The following is a 14,358-nucleotide window of genomic DNA, read 5'->3' on the forward strand; positions in this document are numbered from 1 at the left end:
TTAGGCAAGTTGTATTTTTGAGGAATAATTTTATTATTGAACAACAACCATGTTCTCAATGAACCCAAAAAAACTCATTAATATCAAAGCTGAATGTTTTTGGAAGTAGTTTTTAGTTTGTTTTTAGTTTTAGCTATTTTAGGGGGATATCTGTGTGTGCAGGTGACTATTACTATGCATAATTATTAGGCAACTTAACAAAAAACAAATATATACCCATTTCAATTATTTATTTTTACCAGTGAAACCAATATAACATCTCCACATTCACAAATATACATTTCTGACATTCAAAAACAAAACAAAAACAAATCAGCGACCAATATAGCCACCTTTCTTTGCAAGGACACTCAAAAGCCTGCCATCCATGGATTCTGTCAGTGTTTTGATCTGTTCACCGTCAACATTGCGTGCAGCAGCAACCACAGCCTCCCAGACACTGTTCAGAGAGGTGTACTGTTTCCCCTCCTTGTAAATCTCACATTTGATGATGGACCACAGGTTCTCAATGGGGTTCAGATCAGGTGAACAAAGAGGCCATGTCATTAGTTTTTCTTCTTTTATACCCTTTCTTGCCAGCCACGCTGTGGAGTACTTGGACGCGTGTGATGGAGCATTGTCCTGCATGAAAATCATGTTTTTCTTGAAGGATGCAGACTTCTTCCTGTACCACTGCTTGAAGAAGGTGTCTTCCAGAAACTGGCAGTAGGACTGGGAGTTGAGCTTGACTCCATCCTCAACCCGAAAAGGCCCCACAAGCTCATCTTTGATGATACCAGCCCAAACCAGTACTCCACCTCCACCTTGCTGGCGTCTGAGTCGGACTGGAGCTCTCTGCCCTTTACCAATCCAGCCACGGGCCCATCCATCTGGCCCATCAAGACTCACTCTCATTTCATCAGTCCATAAAACCTTAGAAAAACCAGTCTTGAGATATTTCTTGGCCCAGTCTTGACGTTTCAGCTTGTGTGTCTTGTTCAGTGGTGGTCGTCTTTCAGCCTTTCTTACCTTGGCCATGTCTCTGAGTATTGCACACCTTGTGCTTTTGGGCACTCCAGTGATGTTGCAGCTCTGAAATATGGCCAAACTGGTGGCAAGTGGCATCTTGGCAGCTGCACGCTTGACTTTTCTCAGTTCATGGCCAGTTATTTTGCGCCTTGGTTTTTCCACACGCTTCTTGCGACCCTGTTGACTATTTTGAATGAAACGCTTGATTGTTCGATGATCACGCTTCAGAAGCTTTGCAATTTTGAGACTGCTGCATCCCTCTGCAAGATATCTCACTATTTTTGACTTTTCTGAGCCTGTCATGTCCTTCTTTTGACCCATTTTGCCAAAGGAAAGGACGTTGCCTAATAATTATGCACACCTGATATAGGGTGTTGATGTCATTAGACCACACCCCTTCTCATTACAGAGATGCACATCACCTAATATGCTTCATTGGTAGTAGGCTTTCGAGCCTATACAGCTTGGAGTAAGACAACATGCATGAAGAGGATGATGTGGACAAAATACTCATTTGCCTAATAATTCTGCACTCCCTGTAGAAGCTCGATAATTCTGGAGCCTCTGAAAATTGAGGGGAGGACTAACATGTGTAAATTCCTGTAATTCCTAAACAGTTAATCCAAAACTTTTGCTAAAGCCCTTGAATTAAAGGGTGAAAGTAGTGTATTTGTATGTGTGGAAGTATATACTCTAATTGGAAAAAGCGTCTGGACTGATGAGTTTCTTAAAACTCAAACTCAAAGTAATCCAAACACTTTTTTGCCCAGATCCTTGGACTACAATGACCTGGATGACTGAGAACCTTCACAGATATAGGCTCTAATACTATAAAGCATTACTTTATAATAGTATTATAACACTATAATGGCATTGAGTGTGGTTAACAAGTTTCAGCATAATAGTTTGACACACCTTGGCTTGAATGGTGGTCACTGTGTAGTGCAATTTTTAATCAAGCCACTAGGTGGCACGTGGCGCTCCAGATCCCACAGTGTCACTGCACGTGCTGCCGTGCGTGGGGGGGAAAGCCGGAGCCGCGCCGTTAAAGGTTGTTGTTTTGGTTGTGATTCTCCAGAGCCCGCCCCCTGCTTTTTGATAGGCGCTGCGGTATGATTGGCGTGCGCGCGCTCAATTGTCACCGCGTCAACATGCTGAGGGGGCGTGGCTCGCATTGGTAATTATAACTCTGATTGTGTTCGGACACATGCATCCGTCCCCGTGACGTTGAAAAGTTGATGCAAAGCGCACGTAGTCGTTTCGTCGGAGTAAATAAGAGTTGTGTTTTCGAGCAGAGCGGGCAGTTTCACAAGTTGTCCAACATGACGGCGGCTAACCAAATGTTTTTCGAGGACAGGAGCGACGTGCCGGACCTGCTCAGGTACTTGGCCGACTGTCCCTTCCCGGCCTTTGATGACAGTGGTAAGCATGTTTTAAAATAACGTTATAACTGTTTTTGCATCTTTTTATGAGAGCTGCTTTTGCTAGCGTCCAGTCTGTAGTTGGCAGACTTATTTAAGTAGCATATGGTGGTGTGTAGTTACATTCATGGAAACGCTAAGTACGTTTTTACTATATTTCATTACTTTATGTGACTTTCCCACATAAAAATTTGACATAGAGGCCTATGAATATTAAGGATTAAACTATGGCACTGGTTGTAAAATGAGTATAATTAATTAGTTACATTATTTTTAAGGTTTATGATTTAATATTGTCCTGTGACAATTGCTATGTTGCCATTTTATTAGAGTCTGAGATACAAGTAATGCAGCAGCCCTGCAATTCTTCATGGTATCTTCATCTTATTTATCTTGCTTTCAGTGATACACATGAAGTGGTTTTATACATAAAGCTAATGAAGTGACTTCTGTTATTTTGCCTATTAAAACTGACTAGTGCTTTCATTACATCTCAGCATTGAACTAAGTACTTAATCCAGCTCTAGTGTAAAGTTATTTTACTAGCAGACACTTTAAACCCTTCTGTATGGGAAACTGTAGAAGTAAAACCACCCGTAAACATAATTAAATGTCTCCTGTTCAGTTCATTATTTTACTGAGTGCAGTAGTATGTGGTAATCAGAATATCACTCTAATCTCTTGAAGTGTGCACAGGTGATGAAAGGCTGTGAGGTGTATTGTGTCAGCAGACTGTCTATGCTGTTTCTCCGTGTAGCCTGAAACTGATGCAACAACACTGAAACAGTCCTCACTCAAGAGTTTCATCATTTCATTAGCTTCTTTATGCACTCTGCTTATGTTATGCACACTTTTTAGCTTACTTTCTGTTAAAAATAAATAAATTCTTTGGTTTATTTTTCATTAGAAGTTGCTAGTGCAATGACATAGGAAATGTGAGAGGGAGTGACATGCAGGGCATGCAAGAAAGACTGCCAGCTGAAACTGAACTAAATGTGTTGGGGTTGTGTTACTTCACCTGTGCTCTGATGTCTCCTTAAGCGTTTGATGGCACTTATGTGGGTACGAACACCTAATTGCTCCAGTATCACCAAAGTTGGTCACAGTGAGGTTTCGAATATACCTTGACCTGTTAAAAAAATAAATAGATAAATAAATCTTAGTATGCAGTCCCCATCTTCTCATGACTAATCAGAGAGTTTGTTCATCTCTATAGACAACCAGACAGCTAGCTCAAAGGCACAGTGTCAGATTTGGGTCAAACAACTTGCAGTAAAGCTGTGGCTAATGATGCATAGGAAATAAAACCACCCTGGAGTTTGATTTCCTTCATAAAGACCAGTCTGTGTCATTCAGCCCCTGAAATCAGACATGTGCTGTATTAGCAGATTTACAGCGAATATTTAGCTGTGTGTCATAAGTGTATGATATACATTGGCAGCATGTAAAATCTATGATGCCCTAGAGTTGACCTTCGGGGGGCACTTTAAGTAAATGTGGTTACAACTGAAAGGAACTCTGCAGTAAAAGCAATAAAACTCAAATAAAGCAAAATGAGTCGGCTAGTAGAAGCAAATCATGTGCCAGTAAAGTTTGTAGTATGTTTAGTAGTTTGTAAGTAGGTTTCTAGTCATGTAAAAATAACAAAAATCCAAAATTATTTATGTAAAAAACAAAACAAAACCAGGTTTTGCAGTAGCCTGAGAGTTAGCTTAGCAAACCTGAAATAATAATAACAACATAGATTTGTATAGGGTCTTTCAAGAAAGCCAAGGATGCTTTTCAGTAGAGTAGATAGAGGTTAAAAAATGCAGTATTATAGAAACTTGTTTTGCTCTCATGGTCTTTCACAATGCTAACTACATATTATTATATTCTGATTATTATATTATTATCTTAAGCTAATAAAGTATACTTCCATCCATACTTTCTATGCACATTTACCTACATGATGCTGGTATACAGATGAAGAAATTGTACAAAGTTGTAATAGCACTACCCTTTGCATCCCTGATACCCTGGCATACAATGTTTGGCTTTAGATTTACATGTTTACACATGTTTGTGACACCAGAAAAAATCCCACAGACATGCAAAGTAATTATAGTGTTAGAAACTCAAATATAAATATTGCATTTTATTATCTTGTTGACAACCAATGCTGACTCACTAGTACATAATATGCTGGCCCTGTGATATGCAGTGTCTTCGCAGGACACTTCAGTGGCAGATTATTGTGTTATTGTTATTGTGTTTACTGTGGTTGAGGCCTTAATAGTTCTGTAATTTCCCCTGTAAAGCATGCAGAAAGCATCACCATCAAGTTTTAATTCAGTTATTTCTTCCTCATCTCAGTGTGCATACAAAGTTCCCTCTGTTCACATGTGTTGAACAACAGCAGACTCCTGTCTCAGCTGTTTCAAGAGTGTAAATTTAATCAGTTTAAATAGACAGCAGAGGGCACTGATAAGTGTTTATTGTGCTCTGGTTTGCTCTGTAGACATAGCAGACTCCAGCCAAGACCGGTTCTTGTTTTGTATTTTTTCCAGTGAGCTGCAGGACCTAGAATGAAAACTTTGTATTGTGTGAACCGAAAGCATAACAAATGATTTAACAGTTCATTTCCAATATTGAAACATGCTTCCTACTCCCCCTTCGTCTTCTTCTTCTTCTTATTGTTGTTTCAGTTTGACCTTTATCATCCTTGTAATGCGATACAAAATGTTGCACATGCGCTCACTAGTATTCGTGGCCACAGAAACCTTAATAAAAACCCTGGTCTCATGTGTCCCTGTCTAACCTTGTACGTGGACAGAGTATTAGGACACCAGTCTTTTGGTGTGCGGTTTCAGTGTTCAGTCTGTAGAAGCTCATGGCACTTGTGCTGAACTTGGAGGGGGGAAAAAGGAAAAAAATGAATTTCACTGCGGCTGAACATCGTGTTCCTGAAACAAAACAATATTCGAGACAAGGTCGTGCGCGCTCCGTCGCGCGGAAGCACGCACGTCTCTTTTTTTTGTGGCAGTGAGGGTTTATTTTTTTTTATATTAATTATTATTATTCGGTGCAGAGAGGACCTGGAAGCTGGTGCGCGTAGAGTTAAAGCGTATCTAGGGAAATATGTGATAGACGTTATAGATTATACCTCGCGTGCACTATTAAATCAATATAAAATAAAAACACTGTCGTGCGCGTGCCCGCTTCAACCAGCTCGCATTGGCTTGCACGTGCAGAGAATCTTTAAACCACGCCCATCGACAGAGTGTGCTTTCACGTGAGTCGGGTGCGGGCGGGGCGCACGTGTTTGGCCACGAGTATCACGCTCAGAAAACAAGCGACTGCACGAGCTCACAACGTGTTTATGTGGGTGTGGGTATTTGCGCTATGCGTGCGCGCGTGACACGCAGTTCTTGCCGTGAAAGTGTGAGTACCTCGTGCCTCTAACGCCTTCTAATAAAGATGTTAATATGATGACTGCACGAGGCCGAGTGTTGCATTCACGTTGCGCTTATAGGGTCTGTTTTTTTTTTTTCCTTCTATGTAAAGCCATGATTTCCTTGTGTGTTTGTGGCCAATGACCAAACGTAGAGCTACCACAGATTAGAGTCAAAATGAAGCTGCAGTAATATATTCATATATGAAGTACTGACAGCCAATCAGCTGCTACTATTGCGTGAAAGAGGCGTGGCACGGAACTTCTGAATATCCAACGAGCGTGCTCCGTGGGTAAGGAGAAGAAGAGGCTCGGTGTGGTGTTGTTTTTGACTCTAGAAATCTGCATTTTCGGCTTAAAAGGCTCAAAATCAGCGATAGTGTCGAGTCCAGCGGCTAAACGCGGTTCTTGTGTTCCTGTTTTTCGGACGCAGCTCTCGGTAAAAAAAAAAAAAAAAAAGCAGCGTCGCCTCGGTGTACTCGGAGCTCGGCACGGAACAATGCCTGGCGAAGCCGCGATGGCAACGGAGCTCGAGCCCAGCGGTAATACCGCTACAGCGTCACCCCAGAAGTCTTTTCCTTTTGTTTTAAAGAAAATTATGGACATACCTCCTCCGAACATCCTGGAGGAAGGAGAAGACGGTAAGCATTATTAATTATTATAAATAATAATAATAAATTTAAATTAAAATGCTGCCCAGTTTTTCAGCTTGTAAATGAACCACGAGTATATAGGTTTTAAAGCTGGGTAGTAATCAGCGTCTGGTGTTTCGCCTAAAACGTGTGGTCGTGGTTTTGGCTCACATGCCCTCTGTTGCGTGGAGCAAACGATGAAGAACAAAAAGTTCCTGCTCTTCTGCGCTGACAATCAAGGAGCTAAACCAGGCTGGAAACAGTCAGGACAGAGCGGACTCCCTGCGGTTTCATTAAACAGCCCGAGCTACTTTTCTTTGGTTGCTGGCTGATGGTGATGGTGTTTTCTGACTATCTTCTTTCATTTTAACATCTACTCCCTCTCTCTGCCTCAGTCTGTCAGACCGCTTGTAGGGCTTCTTGGATGTAGCCCGCCTTTGTTTACCCACTTGTTTGTCAGGTGTCACATCACCACCACCCCTTTCCACCCAGCCTCTTCTCATTCATAATTTCACTTTCTTACCGTGTCTCCTGAATAATGTTGTACCATGCTGCAATTTTTGGTATCCATTCAACACCCAAGTAAATACAGGGCCAGTATCGCCAATAGCGATACTTACAAAGGCAACTTGTGTAGCAGAGAGTAGTGTGTCATTACTTATGAGGTCATCACCAATTTGCAACACATTGTAATGACTGGGATTTTTTTGTAATTAATACATGCCTTTCAACTTTTCATGTTTGTTAAAACTGTTTTTTAGACCTTGAATGTTACATATATATTTTGCTTAATTTTTTTTGTTTCCAAAAAATAATAAAGTCAGTGGGTTATATACTGAACTTAGGATTGATACTTTGTTTCGATCCTCTGTCTTGTTGATACTGTTGTCCTTCAGATTGATACACCCACCTCTACTACTGAATAATATTTGGACAAGGGAACTGTTCATTTTCAGCAAGCAGCCATTAATTTCACTTTTTCCTTTTATGCTTTATGTCTTTAATGTAGAAATAGAGAAGGAGAAGTTGTGCTCATCTGAAGATGTGGATGGAGGAGGGGCTGTGGCAAACAATGCTGGTGGAGGCTCCAGAGGAGGTGGTGGTGGAAGTGGGGGCAGTGGAGGGGTATCAGCCTCCCTGACCCCAGCCATTTGGGAGAAGACCATTCCGTATGATGGGGAGACATTCCACTTGGAATACATGGACTTGGATGAGTTCCTCCTGGAGAACGGTATCCCTGTGACCCTGGAGGAGGAGGAGGAGCTGCAGAAGACGCTGACAGTTGAAGACAAAGGCAAAGCCATTCCCAAGGCTATTGCAGGAGCTACCACCACCACTCCTACTCCTACTACTACTGAAACAACTACTCCCGCTACTCCTGTTGCTGCAGACTCATCATCTCCCCCCTCTGCCTCCATGGCTACCCCAGATCCAGAGGAGCCTGTGACAGTCACCACGTTACAACCGGCTAAGCTAGAAGAAGAACAAGAAGAAGAAGGAGAAAAAGAGGAAGAGCAAAAAGAGGAATCTTTGCCTGAGGAGGCAACGCCAAAAGCAGAAGTAAAGAAAGCGGGTGAGCAGATTTACTGCATGTGTTAAACATTAACACCTGATGAAAACTGTTGTTTCCTCTCAGTTATGCAGCTCTAGTTTTATTTAGTTTGGTCTAAGAATATCAATGCTGGCATGGCTACCTGAGTCATAACGATTAATAAATGTTACCAAATCTAGCCAAACAAGCTCTGTGACAGACTGGTGACCAGTCCCAGGTGTAGCCTGCCTCTCACCTCATGACAACTGGGATAGGCTGGATTAAATAAGGAATATCGTCAACTTTATAAAATGCGGTATGCCAGAGCATTTGGCAGTAGGACATACCTTATACAGATTTTGGTGCTTGCCCAGCTATTTCTGTGCATTATTACTCTGCTAAAGTGATGTCGTGAAAGGCAGATTTTTGCATATAATTTTCATCTAGGTCTTCAATGCTAATATAGTCAAATAATTTCACTGTAGGCAGTTTAGTCACATGTTAACAAACTGACACAGAAGCAGTGATGGAAATATTTTTTACGTAAATGTATTTTTGGGAGGTGTCCAACTTAGACACCTTTCATTTGAGCTGCACAGAAACTTTTAAAGCCTTTTTTTCCAGTGTGGCATGTAGTGAACTTATTTGTTTTACTACGTTTTATAATTGTTTTTATGTAGGTATGGTTATTATTCCCACAAAGACTTGTGCTTCTTTTGTATAACCCTCAGTTTGTTTTTGTTTTTTTAATGAGTGTTTGCGATGATAAAATATCTTTGTGGGATAAGCGGCTGAGAGCAATGAAGCCTACATAGCTCCCTAACAGGTTTCACAGTAGTGGTGTGAAGTCTGGCCACCTGGTTCATTGCCGTTTACCTGTCTTGTGTCCAAGCTTACTTTTTCCCCTGCTGGACTCTGCAGAACGTAACACGCCCTCCCCAATCGACCCAGACGCCATTGAGGTGGACATTAATTTCCAGCCAGATCCCACAGACCTGGTCCTGTCCAGCGTGCCCGGGGGTGAGCTGTTCAACCCACGCAAGCACAGGTTCTCCCAGGAGGAGCTGAAGCCGCAGCCGATGATCAAGAAGGCCAAGAAGGTTTTTGTTCCCGATGAGCAGAAGGTCAGTGGAATCAAATTTTCTTCTTCCCAAACTGCAGTTGAGATCAGTTCACTCCAGTCTGAAAAAACACTGTTGTAAAAACTAGTTAATATATGTCATACAGTTTAAGTCTGACATATATTTAGAAAATTTCCACTCTTTTCATCTTGTTCAGTTGTCAGAAAAATGCATTTATCAAAATTGGGTTTGCAGAATGTTTAAGCTCCAACTCCATCAGTTAGTTTGTATTTCTATGTGATTACGTTAGCCCAATAAAACATTAGAATTGAGCTGATGATCTCCTCAATCCAATCCCTTCTTTTATGTGGGCAGGTTTAACTCTTCTTTCTGTCCCTTTTCATTCCTCTAGGATGAGAAGTACTGGTCGAGAAGAAAGAAGAACAATCTGGCAGCGAAGCGTTCCCGCGATGCACGCCGCCTTAAGGAGAACCAGATCACCGTGCGTGCATCCTTCCTGGAGCGTGAAAATGCTGCTCTGAGGCAGCAAGTGGCTGAGATGCGGAAAGACTGCGGTCGCTGTAAGAACGTCCTGGCTCGATACGAAGCCAAGTACGGCCCACTGTAAAAAATAAATAAATAACAGAAAAAAGAAAACTCACAATAAAACCCATGACGAGACAAAAGCAGAACTCCCTTCCCCGCAAATTTCAACACAGATATAAACACCTAGGGAATCTAAATTTGCACTGTTGTCTTTGCTGACCTCCAGTCACTGTGTTCGGCTCCAGTTTCTAACACAACGCTGGAGTTTTGGATGCACACTGGCAGGCAGTGAGGCATGATGGGAGCGGTGGTCACAGGAAGGCCTGTGGAGAGCGCCTGGCTCCTACACTCGGAGAGGAAGTGGACCGTTCTGGATTCTCCCATGGTCAAACACACATGGAAAATATGGTCGTCTCGAGAAAAGTTCAAAGAGAGTCAAGCGACATGAAAAGAGCGGGTCGGTTAGAAAGAATCGCACGCTTTCAAATTCGATACAGCAGTTTCCGTCAGAGCACAGCACACCTTAATGGACCAAAGCACGAGTAGCGTCAGTCAGAAGCTGCATATTTAGAAAGGTGCACTCCTCCTGTTTTCCTTGTGTTGCACTTAATTAGGAGGCTCAGAAGAAGAAGAATATTTAGTGAAGTTGCGCAGTGTAGGAGAGGAACAGATGAAAAATGAGCCGGAGTCAGGTTCAAGGTGGTACTCCCAGTCTGGAGAGGGTAAGAGGAGGGAGACCTCAGGAAAGGTGTGGTCCAGTCAGAGTTCTTCCGTCACACAAGCACGCCTCTGCACACTGTTTAAAAACAACTGTTATGTATATATAATCATCTCTCTGCACCATTTTTATAGTGTATAATCCATTTTGCACTTTTTCATTAAAAAACAGAAAAGAAAACACACACACGGTGTGCGGAGATTAAGCTGGTAGCAGCTGTCAACCTTATTAACGATGATCACAGTGGGAGCTGTTTTAATGGTAGCATACTAATGAAAATGCAAAGTAGGTCTAAAGCTTCTGTGATTTTTAACATCTTTTTTTCTACTAAGATCAGCTTCCAGAGACTCAAAGATTCAGTGAAGGAGCAGATTGTTTTATATATGGGGAAAGAGTAGTAGTTTCTATCTGTGGGTTACTGTTAAAGGCATGCTGTGCATTTGATCTCCAAGGCCTTTGATTGTAGAGGGGTATGTTCACATGTACAGTACTACGCACATGTCTTGTGCCACCCTTCATTCCCTAAAATTTTGCTGATAAAGTGGGATATAGATGCAGGATTTTATTGACATACATGGAAATACAGTGTCTAAGACAAACACAGAGTTTGTATTATTCTAACCAGCTTGAAAGTTGATATTTGGAAGGATCACCTTATTCAACACAGCCTGATCTCTCTTAGGCAGCTTTCTTCTCATTTCTTTAAGTCGTCTTCAGGAATAGTTCTCCAGGACATTTAAAGCTCTTCTTTGGATGTTTCTGCCTTTTTGTTATGTTCTCTGTCAACATGATCCTACACTGCTTCAATAATGCTGAGGTCTGAGCTCTGGGGAGGCCAATCCATGACTGATGTTTTTCTATTCAGGTATGCTTTCACTGTGTTGTTTGAGATGATTGCCATTCTGAAAAATAAAGCTGTTTCCAATTACGACACTTTCCACATAGTATTGTATGATGGCTCAAAATCTAACAGTACTTTTCTGCCTTCATAATTTCATCAATAGTAACAAGATCTGAAAACTGTTTAATGCCCATCAAACTGTTACTTTTGATCTTTTGCGTAGATTCAACAAAAAATTAAAACAAGTATGTGTTTTGTGACAACTGCTAGTAACAAAAATACAAACAAAAAATAAAATCAACTTTGAAAGAGCTTTTTAGAAATCCTGGAGAACTATTGCTCAAGACTACTTTAAACAATAACAAAATGTGGCTCCTTGAAAGCAAAATATAAAGAAATGAGGGGTGGGTTTAAGGGTTTTTCACAGTGCTGTTGGGATGTTTATTTACTGCACACTGCAGTTAGTGTGCTAGAGTCACTGCCTGCCTAATGGTGTCGAGAGGACTGGATTGATTGGTTGCTTTTTGTTTTTTTATCTTAAGCAGGCTCAAAGTCGGCTGTTTCTGAACCTTGTAAATATGTCTCCTGGTCTTTATTTTGCTAAGACGGGGACTCTGTGTCTTTATTAACCCTACAATATTCCTTATATTTGCCAAATAGTTGAATGAGTGCTGTATTTATTCTTGGGTAATGATGCATTTGTTGATTGTGATGTACAAACAATGTGTCAGATAATTTTATTTCTCCTTAGGATAATAATAATAATACCTATATAATGAAACCAATGACAAAGCAGGGAATTCAAAGGGTGAACTGTGCTTTTGGATGTTTGTTTTAAAAACAGGTTTATATAGTAATGTGGGCTTTATTTTTTGTGGGGTGGGGGTATTGTGTTGTGAACACACAAAGGACAGGGTGCACTTTCCTTTACCTCGTCCAACACTTGCTACTGTGAAAGGTAAAACATGGAGCATGGCTACAAAGTGTTGGTTGAAGCAAAGAACACGTACAAAGCAGCTTAGTTCCATTTGGCAAAACCTTAAATCCGACTTTATAAACTGAGTTCTTTCCGCCAAAGCTTCTGAGTGTGAATCTTAATTAGTAAATATGTTGCAGACTGTTATGGGACTCTGTATCTCAAACTTATAATTTTCTTTTTGATTTTTATCAGCCAGCTTGTGCTCATAATCCTGGAAAGAAAATAAATGTGGCAATAATACTCTGTTATGTAATGCTAGTTTGATTTCAGTAGTGATGTTGTATGTATACTTACTATGATGTACTAAATAGAAATGCCCCAAAATCATTCGTGCTTCCAGTTCTTAATTCTCTGTAGTCCGAGATCTTAATGCATGAAACCCAGTGAACCTGTCTGTCTCTCTCTCTCTCTGTTCCTTGTTTGTTTTTTTTAAAAAACAAGTTTTATACCAAGTGTACTTATGTCTGTGAACCATTACTGAAAACTAGAGCTCTTTGGTTTTTGGGGGGATGACGTGGGCTGATGGTGTATTGTGCAGAACAGTGGAAAAAAAACAAAAAAGCAGAGCATCTTTGCTGCGATGTCCTTTTGTTTATGACAGCACCGCCTTTCCTTGTGCAGCCAGCGCTTGACCTTGTGGTGAAAACAGCTGAAAGCAGCATCTTTTAATCACTGTGGATTATTATCTTTTTTTTTTTTTTTTTTTAAATTTGCTATAGATTGATCTGTATCTGGATACACAGGAATCAGCTGGTGCTTTTTTTGTTTGTTTGTTTTTTTGTGTGTGTGTGTGTTTTTTTTTTCTTGTCTTCTTGATTGCTAATATGATCATTTGAGTTTCCTGATAGTGTATTGTAACAGCTGGTTCTTGGGTTTTTTTTTCTGTCACATCGACTGCACTGAGCTTTAGACATCAGTCTAGCTGATGAATGCAAACTTGGACATTTAAAAAGAAAAAACTGGTACTGGCCACGAGAGGTTTTTAGAAGCCAATAAAATAAAGATCATATTTTGTATAGTGATGCATAAAGTATGTAGCAGTTTCTGTTTGATGTGAAGCTCCTTATGAAATCATTTTTCCTTTTAAAGAGGTTGGAGTTTTTCCCCAATTCTCTGCATGCAGACCTGCAGTTATGACTTTTGGATGTAGGTGCGTCTTCTGCCACCTACTGACAAAAGATGGCTCCTGCACTTGTGAAACCCTTTGTGCTACTTTTGGGTAATATTTAAGGAAAACTAGAATCCTGGAAATGCACAAATAATTGACAGAGAACATCTGGCACAAGTGTGTGTGCGCACAGGTGTTTGTAGGTGTGCTCAGAGCAGCACGACTAGATCTCCAATCTAAACCTCAGTTTTAAGGTTATTGCTTGAAACTCTTGACACTGGTTTGAGATGCTTCGCATTGACAACACCGTGTCCTTGTTTACTTATTTGAAGTAGCTCCCGGAAAACCATTTTAAATCTCTTTCTGGAAACATTTTTAAAGACTTGTGGTGTTTTTGGCTTTCTGTTCTGATTTTTATATAAATGTGGGTTTTTTTTCTCGTTTTTGTATTGTCCCTATCATGTATTGGATACATGCAACTGCAGTATCGTGTCCTAATTGTATCTTGTATTATGCATATGAAATAAATTTGGAGTTTTACCGACACGTGGCCTTGTCTTTTTGACCTTGCCTGATTTGCTGACCAGCTGCGGCGGCTGTGTGACAAATGTCGGGTAACACAAGGAGCTGGTGGATAAATGAAGGCATTGTCCTCATCCTTGATGCACTTGCACGCGCGCACACAGAAACACAAGCCCCCTGAGTGCACATCTCCCCCCCCCTTTTTATTGTCCCTCCATTACCTCTCTCCTGCTGCTCATCAGTATTCCAGCAGAGTAGGAGATGTTGCGTAATGATCACATCGACAGACAGGGGAGCAGAATTGCGTAACACATAAGCAGCCTCTAAAGACCAGAGGGATGGGTGTGTGTGTGGAAGATGGAGCAAAGACGGCGAGGAAGCAGGAGGTGGGGACAAGCAGTGGAAAGGATCAGGTAGTGGTAAAGATGGAGAGTGGGGGAGGGAAGATAGCTAGATGATGAAAAGAGAATGAGGGATGCGGTGCTGAGGATGCAGAGCTATGCATGTTGTCACACCACGACATGAGCAAGCCAACCTTCCAGCTGGCTGTACACAGAC

General features: G+C 41.2%; 1 protein-coding gene across 2 annotated transcripts; it reads left to right on the forward strand.

The window, feature by feature from the left end:
- Nucleotides 1-1,817: 1,817 nt before the first annotated feature.
- Nucleotides 1,818-13,819, forward strand: LOC146671169 (thyrotroph embryonic factor-like). 2 transcript variants are annotated; one of them, XM_085403357.1, is made up of 4 exons: nt 1,818-2,430; nt 7,504-8,067; nt 8,947-9,149; nt 9,499-13,819. In XM_085403357.1, exons 1-4 carry the CDS (start codon nt 2,247-2,249, stop codon nt 9,712-9,714), a joined length of 1,167 nt encoding a protein of 388 aa, XP_085259483.1. In that variant the 5' UTR covers nt 1,818-2,246; the 3' UTR covers nt 9,715-13,819. The 2 variants fall into 2 exon arrangements, with proteins under 2 accessions (XP_085259483.1, XP_085259484.1); XM_085403358.1 differs by lacking the exon at nt 1,818-2,430 and adding an exon at nt 4,768-6,503.
- The last annotated feature ends 539 nt before the right edge of the window (nt 13,820-14,358 follow it).

The sequence above is a fragment of the Rhamphochromis longiceps genome, linkage group LG4 (assembly GCF_057381845.1).
Source record: "Rhamphochromis longiceps isolate RC_006_pf linkage group LG4, R_longiceps_female_GT1.1, whole genome shotgun sequence".
In the NCBI taxonomy this organism is placed as follows: Eukaryota; Metazoa; Chordata; class Actinopteri; order Cichliformes; family Cichlidae; genus Rhamphochromis; species Rhamphochromis longiceps.